At 48.3% G+C, this 26,524-nt stretch overlaps 1 protein-coding gene across 1 annotated transcript; it reads left to right on the top strand.

Moving 5' to 3' along the window:
* The first annotated feature begins 808 nt into the window (after positions 1-808).
* On the top strand, positions 809-4,231 carry LOC125514785 (peroxidase 56). Its single transcript, XM_048680136.2, has 4 exons — positions 809-1,082; positions 1,168-1,522; positions 3,518-3,642; positions 3,732-4,231. Exons 1-4 carry the CDS (start codon positions 861-863, stop codon positions 4,032-4,034), a joined length of 1,005 nt encoding a protein of 334 aa, XP_048536093.2. The 5' UTR covers positions 809-860; the 3' UTR covers positions 4,035-4,231.
* The last annotated feature ends 22,293 nt before the right edge of the window (positions 4,232-26,524 follow it).

Below are 26,524 nucleotides of genomic sequence, written 5' to 3'. Positions count from 1 at the left end.
CTCAACAATCACACACACACACACATAGGTACGCAGTACGTACGTATAAAGTATTCTCCATTGGAGAGAGAGACTTAGACCTAAAGCATGCCCATGCATACCCGAAGTATGTAACATAAACCCAATCAAACATAACAATACATCTATTAATGAGGTGTGTTTGCTATCTTAATTAGGCAAGTATGTAGTTGCCGTGTAAGCGATGGTACTATACTAAGTAATACAGGTATATGCATGTGTCATGTGTGATGCGTATGTCTTCACCAAATTGACATAAAGAATATGCATCCGGGACTCCCAGCAGTCCGGTTAGCGGGCTGCTATACATTGGGAAGACAAAAGGATCCGCCGCGGCCGGCCGTAGAGTATTCGTGTCGTGGGAGTGAAGCTGTATGTGCATATAGTTTTTGCTTTTTAGTTGAATCATTTTCACCCGATTTGTATTAAATCCGTCATGTTTATATGTAATCCGGCCTTGTTTGCATGAATTTCATCATGTTCGTTGAAAAAGAGTTTGAAATATATGCGGCTACGATTGGATGGCGTTCTCCTGCATCTATGTCCGTGGATTGGTCTTCATTATCCGCGGACGGATTCGGGAGGAAATTCATGGGTTGCCGTTGGAGATGCCCTTAGGCAAGTATATAGTTGTCGTATCAGCGATGGTACTATACTAAGTATGGTACTATACTAAGTAATACAGGTATATGCATGTGTGTCATGTGTGATGTGCACGTCTTCACCGATTCACCTAAAGTTAGCTAGAGAGAGGGGAGCTATATATAGAGCTTGCTATCTAGAGGTCTCGTTCGTCAACTCACACCAAAGACCATTTGTTCGGAGGTAGCCTAGGTAATAACATGATGAAGGGCATGGTGTGCCTGGTGGCCGTGGCACTGGTCGTCGCCGGCAGCGTCAGCATTGCGGCGGCGCAGGCGGCCGGGCTGAAGAAGGGCTTCTACAAGAAGAGCTGCCCGCAGGCGGAGGACATCGCGCAGAAGGTGGTGTGGAAGCACGTCGCCGGCAACCGCGAGCTCGCCGCCAAGTTCCTCCGCATGTTCTTCCACGACTGCTTCGTCAGGGTAGGCGCAGTAGTCAGTGCATGTCTATGTTTGTTTGGCAAGTTGATGCGACCAATTTAATTACACGTTGTTTTCTGGTGTATAGGGGTGCGATGCGTCGGTGCTTCTGGACTCGCCGACCAACACGGCGGAGAAGGACGCGCCGCCGAACCTGTCGCTGGCCGGGTTCGAGGTCATCGACGAGGTGAAGGCGGCGCTGGAGCGGGCGTGCCCGGGGGTGGTCTCGTGCGCCGACATCGTGGCGCTGGCGGCGCGGGACTCGGTGTCGTTCCAGTACGGGAAGAAGCTGTGGGAGGTGGAGACGGGGCGGCGGGACGGCACCGTGTCCAGCGACACGCAGGCGTTGAACGAGATCCCGGCGCCGTCCTCCACCTTCGACATTCTCCTCACCAACTTCTCCGGCAAGGGCCTCGGCCTCCAGGACCTCGTCGTCCTCTCAGGTGCGTACCACATCCACGTGGCATGGTCGTTAACGTACGTAGATGCAGCGTTCATGCGTGCATACAGTTATGCTGGAGAGGTACACGTACGTACGCACAACACTATTTTGCGATGACGACCATGCGTTGGCACATGCAGCTGCTGGCCATAAATGATCATGCATGCATTTGCTTGCTCGATCTAAGGTGAATAAGTCATTCGTGTAGTGGTACGTATAATGAGGAAGTACTGTCCATCTCTTGATTTTTCTTTTGCTACTGCCCACCTCTTGTTGTTGTTCACGAAAGTACGTATAGTGTTTTTTATAGAATAAGAATGTACGTATAGTGCTAAGCTTAGTGTTTATTACTGAAATTTTGCTACTGCGCCAAAAAGAGGACATGCCTCGTGACACATCATGTGCAGTTGCATGCAACACGACGACTAATTAATATCACCACAGTGTTTGAGAACGACTGCTTGCTAGCTCCGCTGGAAAGCGGACGAAGCCGTCGGTGGCCGATCCGTTTCTCCCGGAATTGATTCCTTTTTCTTTCTCCCATACCTCTCGTACGTACCATCGATGGTCAGTTGTGCTTGTGTTGCAGGCAGCGTAGCTCTACAATCAAATTCGATTGATTGATTGCAACTGCGAAACACGTCGGCTTGCCCCTCGCCATAAATCACGGATTCCTTAATGATGATAGGTGTGTGGTGCTAGCAATGCACGTCCCTATTTGTAGACCTATGTTGACAAGTAGTAGAGGTGTTACCGTTGCTAGACGAGGTCGTTGGAGCATCGTGAGTTTACGTTATGACGTGTAACTGTGGGAATGTCCAAAAGTAACCGTGCCAACGTGAGATTCTCACACTTCAAGTATAGAGTTTTAAAGCATCACGGTGTTGCTTGTGTGGCTGTGGAGTGCTTGTCCATGATAAGAAGCTTGTGGTGACTTGGTGGATTTTTATCAGCGGAAAGTCCATTAGTGTCATGTACATGCATGCTTATGATGGTGTATCCTACTTCGTGCTATCTAGGAGTAGTAAAAGAATCCTAACGGATAAGGTAGAAAAGTCACATTCAGACACGAAGTAAATGGAAATTAAGTGAAGAATAGAATGATTACCAGAGCGGTTGCACCTACAAATCCACTAGAGATCAAACCCCTGATTTAACATCGTGTGCCTCGTTAAATTAAATTTTCATTCAAAAAAATGTGCCTCATTAAATTGGATTTCTCTTTCGGTCATGGGCAAATCGCATCCCGCTTTCTCCCGCAGCTGCATGGAGTTGTTGGTCATTCGACGCCTTACCTCATGTGATTTTTCTTTCATGAAAAGTTGACATCCTAAACATATTCGACTTGCTGCCGGTTTGCCTAACCTTCAGGAAGTTCTTGGTCTAGCCCGATCTTAGCGTGGATGATGTTCCACCGATAGTGGAATAATGCCAATGATGACTTCATTAATCTTGAACTCCACGACTCTAGTCTTGAAGTTCCGTGACTCTAGTCTTCTATTGACCTTATCATCTTATGGTCGATATTTTTCTTTGGAAAATGGTAAAGTGAAGAAATCGAGCCAGAACTCTGCTTAGCTGGGCTGAAATGATTCCTGAAGGTGACAAGACCACAAAGTTCGTTAACAACAAAACCGGGCTACTGATCTGGGGACGATCCATTGGGAGGGTTGCTCCAAAAAAATTTAGTTGGAGGTACTTTCCTGGTAGTTGGTACAGTTGAATCCAGTGAGGCCGTTTGGGAATGAACGGCACGCGCAAAAGGTGGCGAACAGTGCAGCAGCGGAGAGAAAAACATGGCGTGGTAGAAAAGATGTACTACTGCATAGCTTAAATGTGTTTATATAATCCTTTCGATCTAAAGTTGTACTAAAGTTAAGTCAATAAATTTGGATCGAAGAGAGTAGTAGACTAAATATACTAATTCCCCTTTCGGAGTGCTTGTATTTTTATGCTGCATAATTTAACCCTTTTTTTTAACATGTGACCACTCTAGGCGGACACACTATCGGAATAGGCAACTGCAACCTCTTCAGCTCCAGGCTCTTCAACTTCACGGGCAAGAACAACCCCACCGACACCGACCCCTCCCTCAACCCACCCTACGCCAAGTTCCTCCAGGTACGTACTACTCCTACTAATCAGCACCTAGCATCCTAAGTAAGTAATCATATCATCATTACATGACATTTTATGTGTGCGGGCTGCAGGGGCAGTGCAGGCGTAACCAGCAGGACCCGAACGACAACACGACGGTGGTGCCCATGGACCCCGCCAGCAGCACCTCCTTCGACAGCCACTACTTCGTCAACCTCAAGGCGCGGCAGGGGATGTTCACCTCCGACGCCACGCTGCTCACCAACGGCCGCGCCGCCGCGCTCGTCGACAAGCTGCAGGACAACGGCGTCTTCTTCGACCACTTCAAGAACTCCATCAAGCGCATGGGCCAGATCGGCGTCCTCACCGGCGCCAGCGGCCAGATCAGGAACAAGTGCAACGTCGTCAACTCCTAGATTGATTGACTGGAAGATGCATATCTGTGGACGTGGGTCGCTGGATTGCTGACCTCATATATTATCACGGTGCGGTGTATGTATATGGGCTGTAAACAAGTGTCTAGATGATACGGGAGCTGCGTGTAAAACTACCAAATAATTATCTTGTAACGAATTGAAAATGCAGAGAAATATTATAGGGTTTATGTACTCCACTAGATGCTATTGCTGGGGAATATGTTTAAATCAGTGAGCCTCCGGTCAATCAAATCTGCCAGGATCTCTCATGCACATGACATGAACTGAATGTCGATCATCGACAATTAGCTTGTTCGACTCGACCAATTCCTGTTCACGTACCTCCTTTTTCATCGTCCAGCGGCCGCCCGCTGGCTTGTACGCAGACAAAGGAGCATGTGCTGGTAACTCTACGCGTCGGAGATTCACTCCGTAACGAAGCACGGGCACTGTGCTAGTATACAAATGAAAAAGAAGAAAATGTGACAGCTGACACCCCCGCGGTTAAGTCCACAAGGCAGAGAAAAATAAACGGAAATAGCGGAAAGTCCTTTCTCAGCCCGAGCTCAAATGAGCTCGGATGAACAGTAAAATCAAAAAGTATTTTAAAAATGCTTAAAAAATTCTGAATTTTTTTTGTGGTAAACATTGACAAAAATTCTAACTACTTGCAAAATTTCATCTTCATATCACATTCGTACAAGGCGTGGCAAAAAAACAAAATCAGTGCTCTGAAATGCTTTGAAAGTAGCATTTTCAGAGCATCGATTTTGTTTTTTTTGTCACGCCTTGTACGAATGTGATCTGAAGATGAAATTTTGCAAGCAGTTAGAACATTTGTCAAAATTTATCACAAAAAAAATTCAGAATTTTTTGAACATTTGTAAAATGTCTTTTGATTTTACTGTTCACCCGAGCTCATTTGAGCTCGGGTGTAGATACTCCACGTCCCGGAAATAGCAATTACTTGATGTGAGAGAATTATGCAAAGACGAGACTGGCCGATTGATGCAACAAGCAGCACTACCGAGCAGATTTATGGAGGACAAACACTCACTCACACTCGAACAAGCAGTTGACTGTGTTTAGTTAATTAGTGTTCGTGCCCTGTAGGCGTACGTACATCAGGCTTTTACTAGGAAAATAACATGAAAATCACAGGAAAATTCAGCGAAGAATACGTCATGTTCTGTAAATACTCTGCCTACGGCACTCCAAGTCACAGAAACAGAGAAACTTGGATTGCACGTACCTGGAAAGCTGCAAGAATAACATAATCACAAATGAGAGCTCAACATAGACAGGTTTGCTGGTCATAGTAAATCACTGCACTTGGGCAGTTGTGCTTGGTTTGCACTTGTCATAGAACGTTCGGTGACAAGTAAATAAATAAAGGTTGCTTTTCTTTTTCTGCGGGTCAAATAAAGGTTGCTTGCAATGAAGGGAAATGGCTCTCGAATGACTTGGGCTGACATGACCCTTTCGTTTTGAGAATTCTGATGTTCTTATGTGAGGCTGTCAGTCAGGGTGAGCGTATGACCTTGACTGCTAGGTTGTAATCCAATTTTAACAGACTTTGAGGTTTCTTGCCTCTTCAAGTCTCAATCAGTCAACCGTTTTTTTGCCGGCTTGCACGTTACATGATTAAGTATACTATACAGTATCATCTCTATGCAATGCAACTAACTCACGAATCGTTGCTTGGTCAAGGAAGCCAAACCTTACGACGAAATAGAGTATTTTTACGTTAAAGACGCCCAAGTTGAGGGACAAATGTGCGAGAGAGATTTATTTACGAATATGGTTACACATAAGAACATCAGAAAAGATGAACATCAGTATTTTTACGTTAAAGACGCCCAAGTTGAGGGACAAATGTGTGAGAGAGATTTATTTACGAATATGGTTACACATAACACTCTTTTACATGCTCCTTGCTGCGGAGGAAGCTAGCCCAACACAACCGAAAGACTAAAAACCAATTTAACCAAAGAACATAGCAATATCGACCACATACACCTTTTTAAATTTAACATAAACCAACTTTATAGAGACCTATTCGAAAGAATTTCACCTATTAGGACCCATAACACACTTAACCTCTCGCCGTGTCATGCATTTCTGTCTTGATCATTTGTTGGTCTTAGGCGAGGAACAGCCGCAGAGGAGCTCCCAGATGCTCTTCTTGACGCCGTTACGCTTACGCCCCATCTTCTTCCAGAGATCGCTGAAGGCTACAAGCTGAAATGTTCCTCCAAGATGACCCTGAATAAAAAGGGTAAATTGTAAGAGAAATCATAGGCAGGAACCTCGGACAACGGTGCATCCTGACAACTTCGGAATGAAACCTAGTAGCATACCTGAAAAGGAACAACTCTAAAATTCAGCTAGACAAGCTCCGTGCTCTGGCGCAGAACTGAAGACAGACATGCTGGTCCATTTATAGGCCTTGCGCCCTTCGGCAAGCAGCAATTTCGTTGCGAGCAAGGAGAGACACTGATATCACAAGGAAAAGTTAGTGAGGCACAAGACGAATATTCAGCGAAGACTGACTGAACGATTCCAGAACTTGAACTTGAAAAGTTGTTCAGTAGCAGAAACTTCAGTGACATTTGTCAGCCATTAGCTTAATTAGCATGTGACCTACTCCGTATACTACTGTACCTTGCATGTACAGAACGAGTCGTGGATGTCCAACAAAAACTACATTTGGCTCCGGGACAGGTTTATCATTATGCAAACTAAACTTCAGTTGTGAACTCCTATGCTTAACCGTTTAGCCATGATCTGTATAAAATTTATTTCTAATGAACCGGGAAATTACTGGGAACATGGCCGATTGATGCAATAGGCAGAACTACCATGGGCAGGTTTATAGAGGCCACACACTCACTCACACTCGCACAAGCGACTGTGTTTGGATAACTAGTGTTCCTACCCTGACTTTTACTAGGAAAAGAACATGAAAACCACAGGAATATTCAGCGAAGAACAAGGCATGTTCTGTGAATACTCTGCTTACGGCACTCCAAGTCACAAAAGGAGACAAACTTGGACTGCACGTATACCTGGAAAAGAACATGAATAGTCACAAAAACGAGCTCAACCTAGACAAGTTCGCTGGCCATAGTTAAACAGTACACTTGAGCAGTTGTGCTTGGTTTGCACTTGCCAAAGAATATTCAGTGAAAGTTACTTCCCAGGGATGACTTGGGCTGACCTCCTGACCTGACCATTTCCTTTGGAGAATTCTGATGCACTTATGTGATGTTGACAGCCAATGTGAGTGTATGACCTTGACTGCTCGGTTATAAGTAGTGATTGTCAGTCAATGCGACCGTATGCCTCTTCACGGTTCAATCATTAATAGTTTTTTGGTCGGCATGCACCCAACATGATAGTACTATTACATACTACTACAGTATTAGCTGGATCAAATCCTCTTTAAACTGACGCTTCTATAATGCAAAGAAGGGGAGGCCAATTTTGCCACTTTGCTGCATCCAAGTATTCCAACAGCCCAAAATGATCACATTCGTTGCAACAGGGGAGCATGCGTTGGTAAGGGCATATCCAAGGGCAACCTACAAAAAACCTTCCACATCCGTGTCTGCGTGCAGGGAAGGATCAGTCCGTGGACACGGATGTGGGAGGTAGCCATCCAACGCTACCCGCATACATTTCAAACCGCATTTTAACAAACCGAACGAAATTAATGCAAACCGGCCGATATTCATCAAAGTTCGGATAGAGAATAGCACAAATCATCCACACATAGCATGTAAATTAAGTCCAGTACAACAAGGTCTAAAATTCTACTAGATCCCGAATGTCCAATAAATTTTTCAGGAACTGATCATGTCCTCCCACACATTCTTGCTCTTCAGCTTCATCCAATAGTGTGTGCCTGTAAATGGGTGTCTCGCTGATCTGTAGTACATCACGACGGCGCGTGCGGGCTGCAAATAATGTGTAGACCAACATTGAGTGAACGAATCAATCAACAAGTTTAGCAAGAGGAAGTCAAACTTACCATCTCCTTCATGCCCGCGTGCAATGGTCACCTTGCCTCGAGCTGACTTGCCAAGTTGTAGTACTTGATGACGCTGACCTGGATAGCGTGTCAGTGATAGTACTTGATGACGCTGACCTGGATAGCGTGTCAGCGATACGACAATGACCTCATGTTGCGTGGTCACATAATGTACACGTCATAGGACGCAATGTGCTTTCCTGCATGAAACTTTTCATGCATTTGCTCCCAAAAAGGCGGCCCTCTGGTCCTGCCTATGAAATACGTGGATACGACCAGCCACGCATCGCACAACAACTCATCCTCCATGGTCGAGTAGCTCACCATCCTTCATACTCTAAAAAATGATATAACATTTGAAAATAAGCTCAATGACATTTGATTGAACACCTGCCAAGCGTGGTGTCCGTCATGGAGGTCGTCGATAGGGGACGGAGTGTACCTGGGTACAAACGGCTCCAGGGCTGAAATCTCCGTCGGAACGGCAAGCGGGCGCGTCGGTGCTGGTTGCGGATGTCCGGCAATGCCTTGGCGGCTGGAGACAAACAACAGCGGCTGCGGAGGTGGAGGGTGCGGATGCAAAGTAAGGGGGAGAAGGGGCGAAGTGGAAGAAAATGGGACCGGGAAGGGGGATTGGGTGGGCCGGGGTGTCGGAGTCCTACTGAAAGTGCGTTATATCGACTAGAGGGGGGGGGTGAATAGGCGATTTTTATGAAAGTCTTCAAAACATGGGAGTTTTGAAGACAAACGATAGAAATGAACCTATAACCATGCAGCGGAAGGTAGACTACCCTAGACAAGCCATAGTCAAGTATTCAATGAAGTGAAAGCACAAAGACTGACAACAGCTAGGCAGTACGGATCAGGATGGAAGATAATATGAAACCAATCTGAACAAACAGTCACACAGTGAAGACAAATGGACAATGCAAATAGGCAATGACTTCACAAGGACCAACTGTAAATAAAGAGATGGGAAGGATAGAACTAGTGAGCTTGGTGAAGACAAAGATTTGGTAGACCAGTTCCAACTGCTGTGACAGTTGTACATCTGGTTAGGGCGGCTAGGTATTTAAACCTGAGGACACACAGTCCGGACACCCAGTCCTGAACACGCAGCTCAGACACTCAGTCCTCACCGTATTCCCCTTGAGCTAAGGTCACACAGACCTCACCCAATCACTCTGGTAAGTGAAAGTGCAACTATCCCTAGGTGGTTTTGGTAATTCATAACAACATATAGCTCATTGAGCTAATGCTATTCCAAGATGACTATTTCAGGAAAGCTCAATGATTGGCATGGCATGGATGTGAAAGTGGAACCCTCAAAATGCTAAGGACAAAGGATTGGCTCAAGCTCAAAAGCTCAAGACTCTTCATTTTATATTTTAGTGATCCAAGATCACATTGAGTCTTTAGGAAAAGCCAATACTATCAAGGAGGGATGAGGTGTTGCTTAATGAGCCTCTTGCTTCATGTGCTTAGTGATATGCTCCAAAACCCTCAACTACTTTCCCATATCCACATATGACCTAAACCCTAAGCCAAACTCGGTCATACCGATTCTTTCTATCCGGCGCCACCGAGTTTCACTTGTCATAAGCCACTGCCAAACCCTAGCAATTCGGTTCTATCGATAGGGATCTCGGTCTCACCGAGATGGGATTGCAAACTCTCTGTTTCCCTTTCGTAACTTTTCGGTCTCACCGAAAGGGCGGATCGGTCCCACCGAGATTGCAATGTAAATTCAGTGTTTCCTTTTTGTAACTTTTCGGTTTCACCGAAAGAGCAAATCGGTCCCACCGAGTTTGCCTGACCAACTCTCTGGTTAGCTAATTACCAAATTCGGTCTCACCGAGTTTGTGTAATCGGTCTCACCGAGATTACGTTATGCCCAAACCCTAACCATATCGGTCCCACCGAGATGCATGTCAGTCCCACCGAAAATCTCTAACGGTCACTAGGTTTACCTTTTCAGTCCGACCGAGTTTATTGATTCGGTCCCACCGAGATTGGAAAACTGTGTGTAACGGTTGGATTTTGTGTGGAGGCTATATATACCCCTCCACCTCCTCTTCATTCGTGGAGAGAGCCATCAGAACACATACACAATTCCAACTCATATGTTCTGAGAGAGAACCACCTACTCATGTGTTGAGACCAAGATATTCCATTCCTACCATATGAATCTTGATCTCTAGCCTTCCCCAAGTTGCTTTCCACTCAAATCTTCTTTCCACAAAATCCAAATCCTATGAGAGAGAGTTGAGTGTTGGGGAGACTATCATTTGAAGCACAAGAGCAAGGAGTTCATTACCTACACACCATTTGTTACTTCTTGGAGAGTGGTGTCTCCTAGATTGGCTAGGTGTCACTTGGGAGCCTCCGACAAGATTGTGGAGTTGAACCAAGGAGTTTGTAAGGGCAAGGAGATCGCCTACTTCGTGAAGATCTACCGCTAGTGAGGCAAGTCCTTCGTGGGCGATGGCCATGGTGGGATAGACAAGGTTGCTACTTCGTGGACCCTTTGTGGGTGGTTGCTTCTTCGTGGACCCTTCGTGGGTGGAGCCCTCCGTGGACTCACGCAACCGTTACCCTTTATGGGTGGAGCCCTCCGTGGACTCGCGCAACCGTTACCCTTCGTGGGTTGAAGTTTCCATCAACGTGGATGTAGGATAGCACCACCTATCCGAACCACGGGAAAAACATCCGTGTCTTCAATTGCGTTTGAATTCTCCAAGCCCTTCCCTTTACATTCTTGCAAGTTGCATGCTTTACTTTCCGCTGCCAATATACTCTTTGCATGCTTGCTTGAATTGTGTGATGATTGCTTGACTTGTCCTACAATAGCTAAAATCTGCCAAGAACTAAAATTGGGAAAAGGTTAAGTTTTTATTTGGTCAAGTAGTCTAATCACCCCCCTCTAGACATACTTTCGATCCTACAATAAGTCTTCAAGGTAGACTTCCAAACCTTCACAGACTTCGTTCACCGGCGATCCACAATGACTCTTGGATGCTCAGAACGCGACGCCTAACCGGCTGGAGGATTCACAGTCCTCAAGTGTAATAAGTCTTCAGATCACACAGACAGGAAGACTTCAGTGATGCCTAACACCCTTTGGCTCTGGGTGGTTAGGGCTTTATCCTCGCAAGGAATTCTCTCTCAAAGGCTTCGAGGTGGGTTGCTCTCAAACGACAAAAGTCGTACTCTAACTCTGAGCAGCTAACCGTTTATGGTTGTAGGGGGTGGGCTATTTATAGCCACTGGGCAACCCGACCTGATTTGTCCGAAATGACCCTTGGTCACTAAGGAACTGACATGTGTTCCAACGGTTAGATTTCAAACACACACGACAACTTTACTTGGGCTACAAGCAAAGCTGACTTATCCAACTCTCGACAAGATTTGCTCTCACAATCTCCACTCGAAGACATAGGATTTTGGTTAAGCATCACTTCAGTCATTCTGACTAGTTCTCTTGGACCCCACTTAACAGTACGGTGGTTCCTATGACTCAACAAAGAAAAACACAGAATGACGAAACTGCTAAGTCTTCGCGCTCCATAGTCTTCACGCGATGTCTTCTCTTATCATAGTCTTCAATGTGAATGTCTTCACATACCACCTCTGACTTCAATGTCTTCATACATTTTTAGGGGTCATCTCTGGTAGGAAAACCGAATCAATGAGGGACTTCTACCTGTGTTATCCTGCAGTTCTCACAAACACATTAGTCCCTCAACTAAGTTTGTCGTCAATACTCCAAAACCAACTAGGGGTGGCACTAGATGCACTTACAATCTCCCCCTTTTTGGTGATTGATGACAAACTAGTTGAAGTTTTCAACGGGGAATATAATATGTGAAATTGTAAAGGATAGGGGATTGTCTTCATAAGTTGCAAGGGCTCCCCCTAAAGATGTGCATATAAGTAATTTGCTTTTGGTATGCAAATGCACATGGCAGGTTGTACTTGTGGAGATCCTCTTCAACTTATGATGACAATTCATCATGCATGAAAAGTATGTGAAGATAATGACATGCATAATGAAAAATGGACGTCTGCAAAATGATCTAAGTGTGGAATTTATCGTCGCACATGCATAATTTATCATCGCATCACAGAAAAGCAAATAAGTAGTAGACGACCATCGAGTTTGAGTGTTACAACTCAAAGAACCAAATGTATCAAAACGCGAGAGTTGTAAACACTAGGCAAAATATAAAACCACCGCCCATATGAACCCGCTTGAAGACTATCAAACTCATATGCTTCTCCCCCTGTTGCCAGTAAGGACCAAAAAGGTTTGAAGACATAGAGCACCTACTCGTCCCCGTGAGGAGTTGGTGAAGCAGCAGGGTCTTCGGTGTTGGTTGGCGGTGCAGACGAACTCGGTGCAGTGTTGATTCGCACTGAAGGTGGTGAAGTAGCATCGTCTTCATCATCGATGACACGTGCATTCACTGTTGCAGCAGAGGAGGAGAACTCAGAGTCTTCAAGAGACGGAGTACGCCGCAGCACAGTCCTTCTTGGAGGTGTTGAGTCAAACTTGAAGCGCTCAGAGAAGCCATCCTCTTGAAGATCATCTTCAGAACACATAAGCGTCAGCCCTTTCCATGTACGCCGACAGGTTTCATGGGCAACAAAGGCATTCTTGGTGGCAAGGTTGTGAATCCTGTTTACGTCCACCAAGAGGCTTTGCATTTGGCGCTTTAGCCAATCATGATGCTTATCCTGTTTCTGATGAAGGGCAACCAAAAGCTCTCGGTCATTGAGAACACGGGATCGCTTCTTGGGCCGTTGTGCAATGGTACTTTCAGTGGCTTCAGTGAGGGCACGATGAGGTGCACGGGTAGTACCAGCCAGAGGATAAACACGAGTGACTGCTGGGTCGCCTTCAATGTGTTGAGAGAAACTTTGCTTATCAGCATTCTGAAGACTAAGGGGCTCCTTGGCAGGCTCTGGATAGATGGCTTCAACTGACATATCGACGTCAGGCAGAAAGATCCGATGATTGCGAGCAGAGGGCTGATAGGTGACAGCTGAGTGTAGTTTGATCAGCCGCATAATCCATGGAGCGTAAAACTTCAAGCCAAAGAGATCAGATCCTGATGCAGCAAGTTGGCGGATGAACAAGTCTTGTGCATTGAAGCATTTGCCGTGAAGAATATGGAAGACCAAAGTCTTCATTGCACCTTCCAGCTTTGCATGTGGAGAATGTCCTTTGATGGGCCAGAGAGTTCGCCTTATAATGTGATAGATAGTGCGTGGCAGATACTCAAGGTCTTTAACAAAGAACTCCTTAGGATATGCGGCATTTGGAGGCAAAGTCTTCATCATGCTAAGCATCTGACTCATGTTTGGTTCAGGCTTGTGAAAGATGCTCTCCATAGCTGCACTGTGAAGCTGACAACCAGGTTCATAAAGATCTCCTAGAGTGGGCAGACCAGTGAGCTCAATGATATCAAAGGCTTTGGCTTCGTGATGAACATTGCCTGTCATCCACTCAAGTACCCAAATCTTCGGATCTCTGTTGTAGCCACGAATATGAAGAGTGCCATAGAATTGGAGCAGCAATTCTTCGTTCCAGTGCTCCTTGTCAGTGACGAACGACAACAATCCAGACTCTCTGAAGCAATCCAGAGCTTCTTCCAAACAAGGCAGACCAGTTATGGCTTCAGTGTCAAGACGCATATGTGGGAAAATGCAACCTTGATTGTACAGAATGCATGAGTAATAGCTGCGCTGCTGATAGCTCCAGAACCGATCAGAAGATATTCTTGCCTTGGTGTAGGGGTTCTTGGCGCTATCAAAGAAGGTGTTGTGTGCCTTGAAGCCATTGATATTAAAAGATCCGGGTGCATATGCAGTACCTGGAAACCTGGGCAACCTTGGCATTGGCTTCTGAACCTGAGGCCTGTGCTCAACGTGATAGTCAAACTGAGGACCAGCAGCAGGCGGAGGAGTCAGAAAAGGCCATTTGACAGTGATAAGTTGGCCATAGTTGAATGCTTGCTCGATAGTGTGTGGCCTTGGTGGCGGAACAGGAGCAGTGGCATCAACAGAGGCGCCAGACTGCACATCTATTGCAGGTGCATCATTGGCTTCATTAGCTTCTGGCACATTGGTTGGTGCAGGCTCCACATTTGCTTCAGCCATGACTACGTCATTGGCTTCATTTGTGCTGGTGGTGGCAGCCTCAAGATTCTCAACCTCCACTTGATGAGCTGGAGGGTCGAGCATAGACACGTTCACTTCAGGAACAGCTTCTTCAGAGATTGCGGGTGTAGGGACACGATCTTCTTCTTGTTTTTCATCGGCTGATGCAGCCGGATTGTCTTCAGCACCTTTGGCTTCAGACACAGAGACATTCAAAGTCGGAGTGGCTTCTGGGAACACTTGACGTGCAACAGATTGGGGCACTTCTCCTTCTGGAACGCTCGAAAGGGGGACTTGAGGCCTTGGTCCTTTGCGAAGTCTGCGTAACGCTGGCGACGCCTTTGGAGATGGAGTTGGCTGGGCCTCAAAGTCATCTTCTTCTTCTTGCACGGGTGGTGTGACTTGTTGTTGGGGAGTACCCGGGGTGTCTTGTTGTTGTGGGTGATCAGCCCATGATGCATCCTGAGCAATTGGCGTCAGAGGACGACCAATGCTGATGAGTTCGCTGTTCGTGAGAATAGGCGATGATACCAAGTTGTGCTCGATCTGAGAAAGAACTACATCATCTTCAACATTGTCATGGTGACCAATGTCTTCAGCAGCGGTGGGATCAACTGCTGGAATGTCTTCAGCTTCATGAGCCTCTGTGGAAGCAGGCTCATGAACAATCAGTTGGCGCTCGTGGTGTTCAGATGCAGGGCGAACCATTGAGATAGGTTCAACAACTAAGGGCTTTGTGGGAGCAGCCCGATCCTTCTTGGTTTTGCGCTTCTTCTTAGAGGGAGCGACATCAGAAGCTTCAAGATTTTTCCTTTTTCTGGCTTCAGCCTCGGCAGTCCTCGTCTTCTTCAGTTCTGAAGTGGTTGACCTGACCTTTGGCTTCGAGCCAGTCATGCTGCTTGGGAAGACTATGCGAGGTTCTTCCTGCCTTGAAGGTGCAGATTGGTCAGTTGAGGGCTTCTTCTTCTTTGCAGCCATTCTGGGGTCGATGCCAGGACGACCAAGAGCCTTGTGCTTCTCAGCCTCATTGTAGTCTTGTACACACTTGTCAGCCAGGCGCTTCATGCGCTCACGCGAACCTTTAGCTTCTTCACGCTTCTTGAGAAAGGCTTCCTTGAGCTCGTGCAGCATAATCTTGAAGTTTTTCACATCTTGCACGCTGAGCTTGGCCATGTGCTTCTTGAACTGAGCTTTCTCATAGTCGATCGTTTGCTTCAGTTCAACGATGCGCTGAGCTAGAGCTAGCTCAGAAGCAATGGCGCCAGTGAAGGCGATAGTGAGGCCAATTGGAAGTTGCAGATCTTCAAAGCTGAGATTGGGGGTTTCAAACCACTCATCAATGAAGTTGTGGATGATTGCCATGTCAAAGAGAGGCAAATCATTAAAGATTTCTGCTTCTTCCTTGCTCTTAATCAGTTGCTCAAGAGCGTCATCTGCAAGATCTTCATCGCTGGACAGATCAATGGCGTCGTTGCGCAGAATAGCAGCAGCAGTCAGTGAAGGAAATATGCCCTAGAGGCAATAATAAAGTTATTATTTATTTCCTTATATCATGATAAAAGTTTATTATTCATGCTAGAATTGTATTAACCGGAAACATAATACATGTGTGAATACATAGACAAACAGAGTGTCACTAGTATGCCTCTACTTGACTAGCTCGTTAATCAAAGATGGTTATGTTTCCTAACCATGGACAAAGAGTTGTCATTTGATTAACGGGATCACATCATTAGTTGAATGATCTGATTGACATGACCCATTCCATTAGCTTAGCACCCGATCGTTTAGTATGTTGCTATTGCTTTCTTCATGACTTATACATGTTCCTATGACTATGAGATTATGCAACTCCCGTTTGCCGGAGGAACACTTTGTGTGCTACCAAACGTCACAACGTAACTGGGTGATTATAAAGGAGCTCTACAGGTGTCTCCAAAGGTACATGTTGGGTTGGCGTATTTCGAGATTAGGATTTGTCACTCCGATAGTCGGAGAGGTATCTCTGGGCCCTCTCGGTAATGCACATCACTGAAGCCTTGCAAGCATTGCAACTAATGAGTTAGTTGCGGGATGATGTATTACGGAACGAGTAAAGAGACTTGCCGGTAACGAGATTGAACTAGGTATGGGATACCGACGATCGAATCTCGGGCAAGTAACATACCGATGACAAAGGGAACAACGTATGTTGTTATGCGGTCTGACCGATAAAAGATCTTCGTAGAATATGTAGGAGCCAATATGAGCATCCAGGTTCCGCTATTGGTTATTGACCGGAGACGTGTCTCGGTCATGTCTACATTGTTCTCGAACCCGTAGGGTCCGCACGCTTAAGGTTACGATGACAGTTATATTATGAGTTTATGCATTTTGATGTACCAAAGTTTGTTCGGAGTCCCGGATGTGATCACGGACATGACGAGGAGTCTCGAAATGGTCGAGACATAAATATTGATATATTGGAAGCCTATGTTTGGATATCGGAAGTGTTCCGGGTGAAATCGGGATTTTACCGGAGTACCGGGAGGTTACCGGAACCCCCCGGGAGGTATATGGGCCTTAGTGGGCCTTAGTGGAAGAGAGGAGAGGTGGCCAGAGATGGGCCGCCCCCCCCCTTGGTCCGAATAGGACAAGGAGAGGGGGCCGGCCCCCCTTCCTCCTCTCTCTCCTCTTCCCCCCCCCCCCCGCGAATCCTATTCCAACTAGGAAAGGGGGGAGTCCTACTCCCGGAGGGAGTAGGACTCCTCCTGGCGCGCCTCCTCTTGACCGGCCGCCCCCCTTTGAGCCTTTATATACGGAGGCAAGGGGCACCCCTAGAGACACAAGTTGATCCACATGATCATATTCTTAGCCGTGTGCGGTGCCCCCTTCCACCATAGTCCTCGATAATATTGTAGCGGTGCTTAGGCGAAGCCCTGCGACGGTAGTACATCAAGATCGTCACCACACCGTCGTGCTGACGGAACTCTTCCCCGACACTTTGCTGGATCGGAGTCCGGGGATCGTCATCGAGCTGAACGTGTGCTAGAACTCGGAGGTGCTGTAGTTTCGGTGCTTGATCGGTCGGGCCGTGGAGACGTACGACTACATCAACCAAGTTAACGCTTCCGTTGTCAATCTACAAGGGTACGTAGATCACACTCTCCCCCTCTCGTTGCTATGCATCACCATGATCTTGCATGTGCGTAGGAATTTTTTTGAAATTACTACGAAACCCAACAGTCAGTTCTTGGCTGGTGGGTTGCAAGGGCATCTTTACTCTCGAGGGCTTGGAGATGCGTGACAAATCTTTAGACTGCACACTGTGTTCAGGAGGTGCAGTGGCCAGAGGCTTCGCCTGTAAGACCTTTGGTGCTGAGGCAGACTTTGAAGCTTTAGGCTTCTTCAGCTTCATTGGCTTCGGTGGTGCAGGTGCTTCGTCAGATTCTGCATCATCTGCAGGTTGATCCACGACTGCCCCTTGAACCATAATATGAGTGATGAGACCTTCTAGGTTGTAGAAGAGCCCAACCAGATTGGGTTCCGCTTCTCGTGTGCCATCAACACGTGGCGCAGAGGGGCCTGGGTTGAAGTCTAATCCCAATGACTTCTTGTTTTCCTTGGCAGAGTTCTGTGCAAACTGATAGTTGCGCTTGAAGAGATTGTCTTCTCGACACCATAACAGAGAGGATGGGTCGGCATTAGCAGGCTAAGGTCCACGAAGCATGCAGGGGTAAAAGCCTTGAGCAATAGCGTCGGACTGTGATTTGGGATGAAGACCTTTGTATATGATATCTCCCCATGGGCCCTTGATGGCACTCTTCTCAGCATATTCGTCGGTGACGAATCTGTACTTGAACCATTCCTCTGCCCAATGTCTTCGAATTCATTGGATTCAGTTCTTACGTTCTCCATAGGTTTCTTCTGGATCTGACTTGTATAGCTCATAGAGATCTGGTGGCAGGTCCTTAGTAGTGTTTCCACAGTGCTATCTGTCGTGGTTCTAACTCTGACAGTGAGGTAGGGGGGTATGTATGGAGAGGCTAGATCTCAGCTATGGAGAAGCTGTAAATACACCAGGATGTACGAGTTCAGGCCCTTCGCGGAGAAAGTAACAGCCCTACGTCTCGGTGCCCGGAGGCGGTCGACTGGATTACATGTGTATGAATTACAGGGGTGCCAACCCCTGCTACTGAGGAGGGGGGTGGCTTATATAGAGTTCGCCAGACCCCTCCGGTCCTCAGTAACGCAGGGTTAAAATACATTAAGACTGGGCGTTACTGGTAACGTCCCTATTAAAGTGCTATGATGACCATAAAGACTACTTAATGGCCGACCGTTTGCTTGCGGAGTGACTTTAGATCTCCTGTCAGTCGAGTGGTTGGTCTTCGTAGTCGAGTGGTAGCTTCCTGGTCGAGTGTCTTGAATCCGTCGAGTGGGATACCTTCAAGTCGATTGAAAGGTGACTTCTTCCAGGGATGTCCTTGGGTAGGGCTCTTAGGACATGTCCATGCCCCTACCCTAGGTACATAGCTTCATCATTAGCCCCCGAATGGATCGAGGTTCGAGTGGGGAAGGAGTTGGGGGTCCTTCCGACTGGTTCTTAGCGTTATACGAATGTCTTGTACTGGATCAATCGTCACGGATGACGTTGTCAACTTCTTTCGGTCACCTTGATCCATTCTTGGTCTCTCGTCGAGTGAATTTCCTTACTTGTGGAATACCGAGTGCCGGCACGAGCGGGCTCTTCAGTTTGATGAGTTGTTCTGCAGCCCGCGGATTTCGCGGGATTCGAATTTCGGGAAGCGAGCGGGACGGGGGCGGCCGAAGTAATCGGATGGGATAGGATGGAAGCTCCTTGATCTCCGCGCCACCTTTTTCGCCACATACCGCGCGCACGCCTGTTGCGGGATTTGACGGGATCGCCTGGGCCTACCAGTCAGCCACTCGGAAGCGGCTCCTTATAAGTTGCTGGCTCAGGGCTCCCCAACAGTGTGCTCTCGCCTTTCCTTCTCCCCCCGCAAGGTCCTCCGCCACCTCTGCTCTCACCCTAGCGCCGTAGGCCCGTTCGAGCCTCGCCAGCGATGATGGTGAAGGACAAGACGTCGGCTTTGGAGCGCGCGAAGAAGGCGGCGGTGCAGGGGAAGGGAAAGAAGTCCGCTCGGGGCGGATCTTCCTCAAGGACTGCTCTGCCCAGGGATTGGATCCAGGGTGACTGGATGCCCTCGGTGATTCGGTAGGAGGATCTTGATGACATGGTCGAGGGGGGAGTCATTCCCCACGAAGCTGCGCGTCTCCCGGGGGGAGAAGTCGAACCCCAACCTCGTGACGGTGAGTGCGTCCTCCTCGCCACCCATATCGATCGTGGATTTTCTCTACCTCCTCATCCTTTTTTCCGGAGCTTTTTGAACTTCTTCGGAGCGCAGCTCCACCATTTCACTCCCAATTCCATCGTGTATCTTGCGGCTTTCGTTTCCTTGTGCGCACGTTTCTTGGGTTGCCGCCCTCATTGGGGACTCTTTAAACACATCTTCACTTGCCGTTCCCAATCGGTAAAGAAAGCCAAGTCGAGTGACGAACGGACGCAAGTGATCCAGCTATGCGGGGGCCTGGCGATCCAGATGAGGGGTAAAAGTTCTTTCCCATCTATCACTTTTACCGAGTCGGTCCGTGGTTGGCAGTCGACCTGGTTTTATTGCCAAGACCAGGTGACCCCAGGGCAGTCGACTGGTCTTCCCCCTTTCTCTCTGGACTGAGCTCAAAAGCCCGCCTCTCTAAAAGTGCTGCCGGAGGAAAAGGCGCAAGTCAAGGTGCTGGTTGGTCGAGTGGTTCAGCTTGTCCGAGACGGCGTGACCGGCATGGACCTGCTGGAGGTCTTCCTTCGGAGGCGCTTCCAACCGCTTCAGGCTCGTGACCACCCTATGTGGCTGTACTCGGGTCTCGACGACACCACTCGGGTTCACCCAGAGGAGGTCACCGACAAGATGTTGGAAGGGTGGCTGTCGAGCATCACAGGGAACAAAGACAACCCCCGAGGAACCAGGAGGGTTGTCCCTCTTGACAGTACACACGAGGTGGACCAGGTCTGACCTTGTGTTCCCGACTGAGATCTTGCTTTCTTCATTTGCTCTCTTTGAATCGGTCGACTGACTTTTGACTTGTCTGCTATTCTCCAGGCAACTACAGAGATGTACTCGACATCCAACGGAGCACAGGGGCAGGCCGAGGAAGGGGAGGCGAGCGGAGGCGAAAGCGGAGACGAACAGGAGGAGTGGGAGTCTGGCGGCGAAGGAGAGGGAGACGACGGCGTCGACTCTAGCGAAGAGGAGGAGGAGGAGGAAGCTGGACCTCCCCGCTCGGAAAGGCGATCCAAGCTTACACACGACCCTGCGCGGGAACGTGGTAAGGCGACTGCTCCCGTTGGGCAGTCGTCGAAGCGCCCTCGGACCTCTTCTCCAGCGCCGACTGAGAAAGCTCCCAAGCACCCCCGCGCGGCGCCGTCCAAGCCACCCAAGGCTCTGCCCAAGATGTGGATGACTGTCCCCACCATTTCTGGGTAATGATAGAACTTGTTCTCCTTTGTCGACCGTGGACGGATCCTTGGTCGATCCACTGCGCCGACTGACGGTCTTTCAAAATTTGCAGTGCTGCTACTTCTGAGATCTCTGCCAAGGACGACGATCGAGAGATGGAAGATGCTGTTACTTCCAACCCTGGTATGATTACTGATGTTCTGCCTTGAATCGACTGACGATTTCTCATAACTCTGGTCGATTGAATTTTTCTCGTAGCTCCTCCTCATGTTATTAGCCTTCCTGACGACGAAGACGAAGCGCCGCTGAGAGTGAGGCGGAACAGGAAAGCGTCGGCTGGCGAGACTCCACAATCCACTCCGGCGCCTGAGGCCGTAGCTCGAGACAGTGGCGATACCACCCGGGCTTCTGTGACTTTCGCCAATCCTCTGGCGAGTGCGCGGACCTCGACGTCGACCGTAAATCTGCCTTCGCTCTTCGCCACACACCACGTCCCTGAGGACCAAGTGGGTGCAGCTAAGGAAGCTATACGCCAGGCAGGAATCATGATGGAGCAGGTCAAGGTGGTTCGAGAAGCCAGCCAAGCGGCTTATGACGCGAGTTCAGCTCTTCAGAGTAACGTCCAGGTCAGTCGATTCACTGCTTGTTCTGTTAGGGTATGCTGTCTGAAGAATCTCTTTTCCGAAGATCTTTTAAATCTGTACACCCACTGGGTGTTTCTGTTAAGTTTTTTGGTCGAGTGGGGGCACGCTGAGTACACCCACTGGGTGTAGTCCCCGAGACTACGGTGGACTGCTGGCAGTCGACTGTAGTCTTTATATTGCGTTGCTCTAGTTTTACTCCTTCACTCGGTCTGGCCAGGCCATGTCGAATGAAACTGTATCTGGTCGACTGTGGGCAGTCGATTTTTTTTTCAAAACCAGTGGGGGCACGCTGAGTGCACCCACTGGGTGTAGTCCCCGAGACTACTGTTGAATGTTTTTGATTCGGCTGTAGTCTTAGAAACGTCAGCATTGTCTCTTGGTTACTCGGAAGCAACTTATCTTGGACCTCTGTCGACTGACTTTTGCAGAAATCCTGTGAACTTGTGGCTCTCTACACTGAGTTGGAGAACAAACAGATCCAGCTCGATCTTGACTTGAAGCTCGCTCAACAGAACCTGCAGAAGGCGTGAGACGAAGCAAAAGGTATGGCTAGCGAGGTTTCTCATTCTTGACGAGTGACTTCCCTTTCTTGCCCATTCTTGATGTTGAGTTCACTCGACGTTCTGTAGATGAACTGGAGGAAGCTCTGAAGAAGAAGGATCAAGATCTTGCCGAAGCACAAAAGGAGGCCTCGAGCAAAACGAAGCTTGCATAAGAGAAACTGGCTTCGGTCGGAACTCTTGAACAGGAGAACTCCAGACTGAAAACTGCTCTCAAAACAGCTAATCGAGAGGTCAGTCGACTGAAGAAAGAAAAGATGGTTCTGCACGACAAGGCGGGTGAGCTGGCGGGGAAGGTAAACGATCTGGAAGCTTATCTCGGTGGACTCGCCAAGAAGCTGTTCGTCATGCTCGAAGGTAATTATTCTGACCCGGCTGTCTTGCTGTTACCAAGCCCGCGTAAGGCCACTGTCTTATTCTTGAATCGTGTTTGCAGAATTCTGCCAGAGCTTCGAAGAGGAAACCAGTCAAGTGGAGCCAGGCTTGGATCCCGCCAATTCTCTCGTGAAGGACGAGGCTGCTATGAACGTGCTCCGACTGGAGTCTCGTGTTACCAGCGTTGTTGACTATCTTGCTCGGCTGAAGGTTGCAATGTCGCAGATCGACGCATCACTCTGTCCTGGAACGACGCTTCAGAATGACCTCGAGTCCCTGATGGTTCGACTGGATGAAGTCCCGGGTCGAGTGGCGGAATGGAAGAAATCTTCTGCCAGATGTGGTGCTGATGTCGCTCTGTCTCTGGTCCGCGTCCATTGCAAGGAGGCGCGAGAAGAAAAGCTGGCCGCCATCCAAGTTGCCAATACCAGGAAGCACAGCTTTCAAGACTTCATGGAGACATTCATTGCTGCTGCTACTCGTATTGCAGACGGGATCGACTTGGACGAGTTCGTCGCCCCTTCCAGTCCTCCGCTTGAGGAATGAAAAACTTTTATGCTTCACTTTAAATTTGCCTCGGAATGCCGAGTGGATTCTGTAACTGTTAAACTCTGTCGAGCCGAGGGCTTGAGTACTTTGATCTGAGGTCTTGGACCTTTGGGTTTTATCCGAACTTGATTTATCGTTGAATATCTTCGGGAATTTTTATATACTTAGGCGAGTACTTGGACTGCAGCTAAGCCCCCGAGTGGGAGGTTTGCTCTCCACTCGGTAGGATTTTCAAACACTTAGGCGAGCACTGGGCTGCAGCTAAGCCTCCGAGTGGGAGTCTGGCTCACCACTCGGTAGGATTTTCAAATACTTAGGCGAGTACTTTGGACTGCAGCTAAGCCCCCGGGTGGGAGGTTTGCTCTCCACTCGGTAGGATTTTCAAACACTTAGGCGAGCACTGGGCTGCAGCTAAGCCCCCGAGTGGGAGGTTTGCTCTCCACTCGGTAGGATTTTCAAACACTTAGGCGAGCACTGGGCTGCAGCTAAGCCCCCGAGTGGGAGGTTTGCTCTCCACTCGGTAGGATTTTCAAATACTTAGGCGAGTACTTGGACTGCAGCTAAGCCCCCGAGTGGGAGGTTTGCTCTCCACTCGGTAGGATTTTTATATACTTAGGCGAGCACTGGGCTGCAGCTAAGCCCCCGAGTGGGAGTCTGGCTCGCCACTCGGTAGGATTTTTTGCAAACTTAGGCGAAACGGATTCGCAGCTAAGCTACCCACTGGGGGATTTCGTACGCAAACAAAAGTGACAGCAATTACAGGAAGAACTGGGACACTCTTGTCTTTGATAAAAATAAACTACAGAAGTTTTTCTTATTACACCTCATCCGAGTGAGAATTCAAGTGTAAAATGGGCGGAGTAGTTCCGCATTCCAAGCTCGTGGCTCGTCGATCCGGCGACCAACGTTGTAGAGATGGTATGCTCCATTGTGGAGGACTCTGGTGACGATGAAGGGGCCTTCCCAAGTAGGAGCAAGTTTGTGTGGTTTCTGCTGATCCACTCGGAGGACCAAATCTCCTTCTTGGAAGGCTCGGCTCTTCACATTTTTGGCATGGAATCGACGCAAGTCTTGCTGATAGATGGTCGATCTGATCATAGCCATTTCCCTCTCCTCCTCTAGGAGGTCGACTGCGTCTTGCCGGGCTTGCTCTGCTTCGTCTTCGTTATAAAGCTCGACTCTGGGGGCGTTGTGAAGTAGATCACTCGGCAGGACGGCTTCGGCTCCGTAAACCAGAAAGAATGGCGTTCTTCCAGTCGACCGGTTCGGGGTGGTCCTCAGTCCCCACAAAACTGACGGAAGCTCGTCGACCCAAGCGCCTGCTGCGTGCTTGAGATCACGCATCAGTCGAGGCTTCAATCCTTTGAGAATTAGACCATTTGCTCTTTCAGGTTGTCCATTCGACTGGGGATGCGCGACCGACGCGTAGTCGACTCGTGTGCCTTGAGAGGCACAAAAAGCTCTGAACTTGTCTGAATCGAAGTTTGACCCATTGTCAGTGATGATGCTATGCGGGACCCCATATCTGAATATCAACTCTCTGACGAAACTGATAGCAGTGCTAGCATCAAGATTTTTGATAGGCTTGGCTTCAATCCATTTGGTAAACTTGTCGACTGCCACAAGCACATGTGTGAATCCGCTCCTGCCTGTTCTCAGTGGACCAACCATGTCCAGTCCCCAAACAGCGGAGGGCCAGACGAGTGGAATGGTCCTCAGAGCTGATGCTGGCTTGTGCGACATGTTGGAGTAGAACTGGCAGCCTTCACACTTGTCGACTATCTCTTTCTCCATTTCGTTTGCCCTGGGCCAGTAAAAACCCACTCGGTATGCTTTGGCCGCGATGGTCCGAGAGGACGCATGGTGACCATAGGTCCCCGAGTGGATATCATCAAGGATTATCTGACCTTCTTCTGGCGTTATGCACTTCTGACCGATTCCAGTTGTGCTTTCTCTATACAACTGTCCTTTAATGACTGTGAAAGCTTTAGATCGACGGACGATCTGTCGAGCCTCCTCTTCGTCCTCTGGAAGTTCTTTCCTCAAGATATACGTGATGTATGGTATCGTCCAGTCGGGAGTGATTGCCAAGACCTCCATGACTAGGTCGACCACAGCAGAAATTTCGACTTCAATCGGATCTGTGGCACTTTTCGGTTGCGGGGCTTCTTCTGTAAAAGGATCCTCCTGGACTGACGGCGAGCGGATGTGCTCCAAAAACACATTGCTGGGAATGGCTTCTCTCTTGGAGCCTATCTTTGCCAGATCATCAGCTGCTTGATTTTTCAGTCGGGGGATGTGATGAAGATCTAACCCCTCGAATTTCTTTTCTAGCTTTCTTACTGCATTGCAGTAGCCAGTCATAGCTGGGCTTCTGACATCCCACTCCTTCATCACCTGATTAAACACCAAATCTGAGTCGCCGTAGACCATGAGGCGCCGGACGCCGAGTGAAATGGCCATGCGCAACCCATACAAGAGTGCTTCATATTCTGCTTCATTATTGGAGGAATCGAAGTGAATCTGGAGAACATATCTGAGCTTATCTCCTCGGGGGGAGACCAATACTACCCCAGCACCGGAACCATTCAGCATCTTAGATCCATCGAAGAACATTGTCCAGTGCTCCGAGTGAACTTGAGTCGGAAGCTGCTGTTCAATCCACTCGGCGACGAAATCTGCAATTGCTTGGGACTTGATAGCCTTCTTTGCTTCAAACTTGATATCTAGGGGAAGGAGTTCAATCGCCCACTTCGCCACTCGACCAGCTGCATCTCTGTTGTGCAAAATCTCTGACAGTGGAGCGTCGCTGACGACTGTAATGGAATGGTCAGAGAAGTAGTGTGAAACCTTCTTCGTGGTCATGTAAATCCCATATACAAGCTTCTGGTAATGGGGATATCTTTGCTTCGAAGGAGTCAAAACTTCAGACACATAATATACTGGGCGCTGAACTCTGAAGGCCTTTCCTTCTTCTTCCCGCTCGACCGTAAGTACTGTACTAACAACTTGTCCCGTGGCCGCAATGTAAAGCAGCAGAGGCTCTTTACTGATTGGGGCAGCAAGCACCGGCTGGGTGGAGAGCAGAGCTTGGAGCTCTGCAAACGCTGCATCAGCTTCTGGAGTCCACTCGAACTTGTCAGACTTCTTCATCAGTCGGTAAAGAGGCAACGCCTTTTCACCGAGATGAGAAATGAATCGACTTAGAGCGGCCAAGCAACCTGTAAGCTTCTGGACATCGTGTACACGCACAGGGCGCTTCATCCAGAATATGGCGCCAACTTTCTCGGGATTGGCGTCGATTCCTCGTTCGGAAATGAGAAAATCGAGTAACTTTCCACCTGGAACTCCGAATGTGCACTTTGATGGATTGAGCTTGATATCATATCTCCTGAGGTTAGCAAAGGTTTCGGCAAGGTCAGTCAGTAGGTCGGAACCTTTCCGTGACTTAACCACAATATCATCCATGTATGCTTCTACGTTCCGACTGATCTGAGTGAGCAAACACTTCTGAATCATCCTCATGAGCGTGGCTCCAGCATTCTTGAGGCCGAAGGGCATGGTGATATAACAGAAGCACCCGAATGGGGTGATGAAAGCCGTTTTGATCTCGTCGGGTCCATACAGACGGATCTGATGGTACCCTGAATAA

The sequence above is a fragment of the Triticum urartu genome, chromosome 6A (genome assembly GCF_056163025.1).
Source record: "Triticum urartu cultivar PI428250 chromosome 6A, HENAU_Tu73, whole genome shotgun sequence".
Classification (NCBI taxonomy): domain Eukaryota; kingdom Viridiplantae; phylum Streptophyta; class Magnoliopsida; order Poales; family Poaceae; genus Triticum; species Triticum urartu.
Note: the sequence above shows the minus strand (reverse complement) of the source record. Positions and strands in the feature narration are given on the sequence as shown.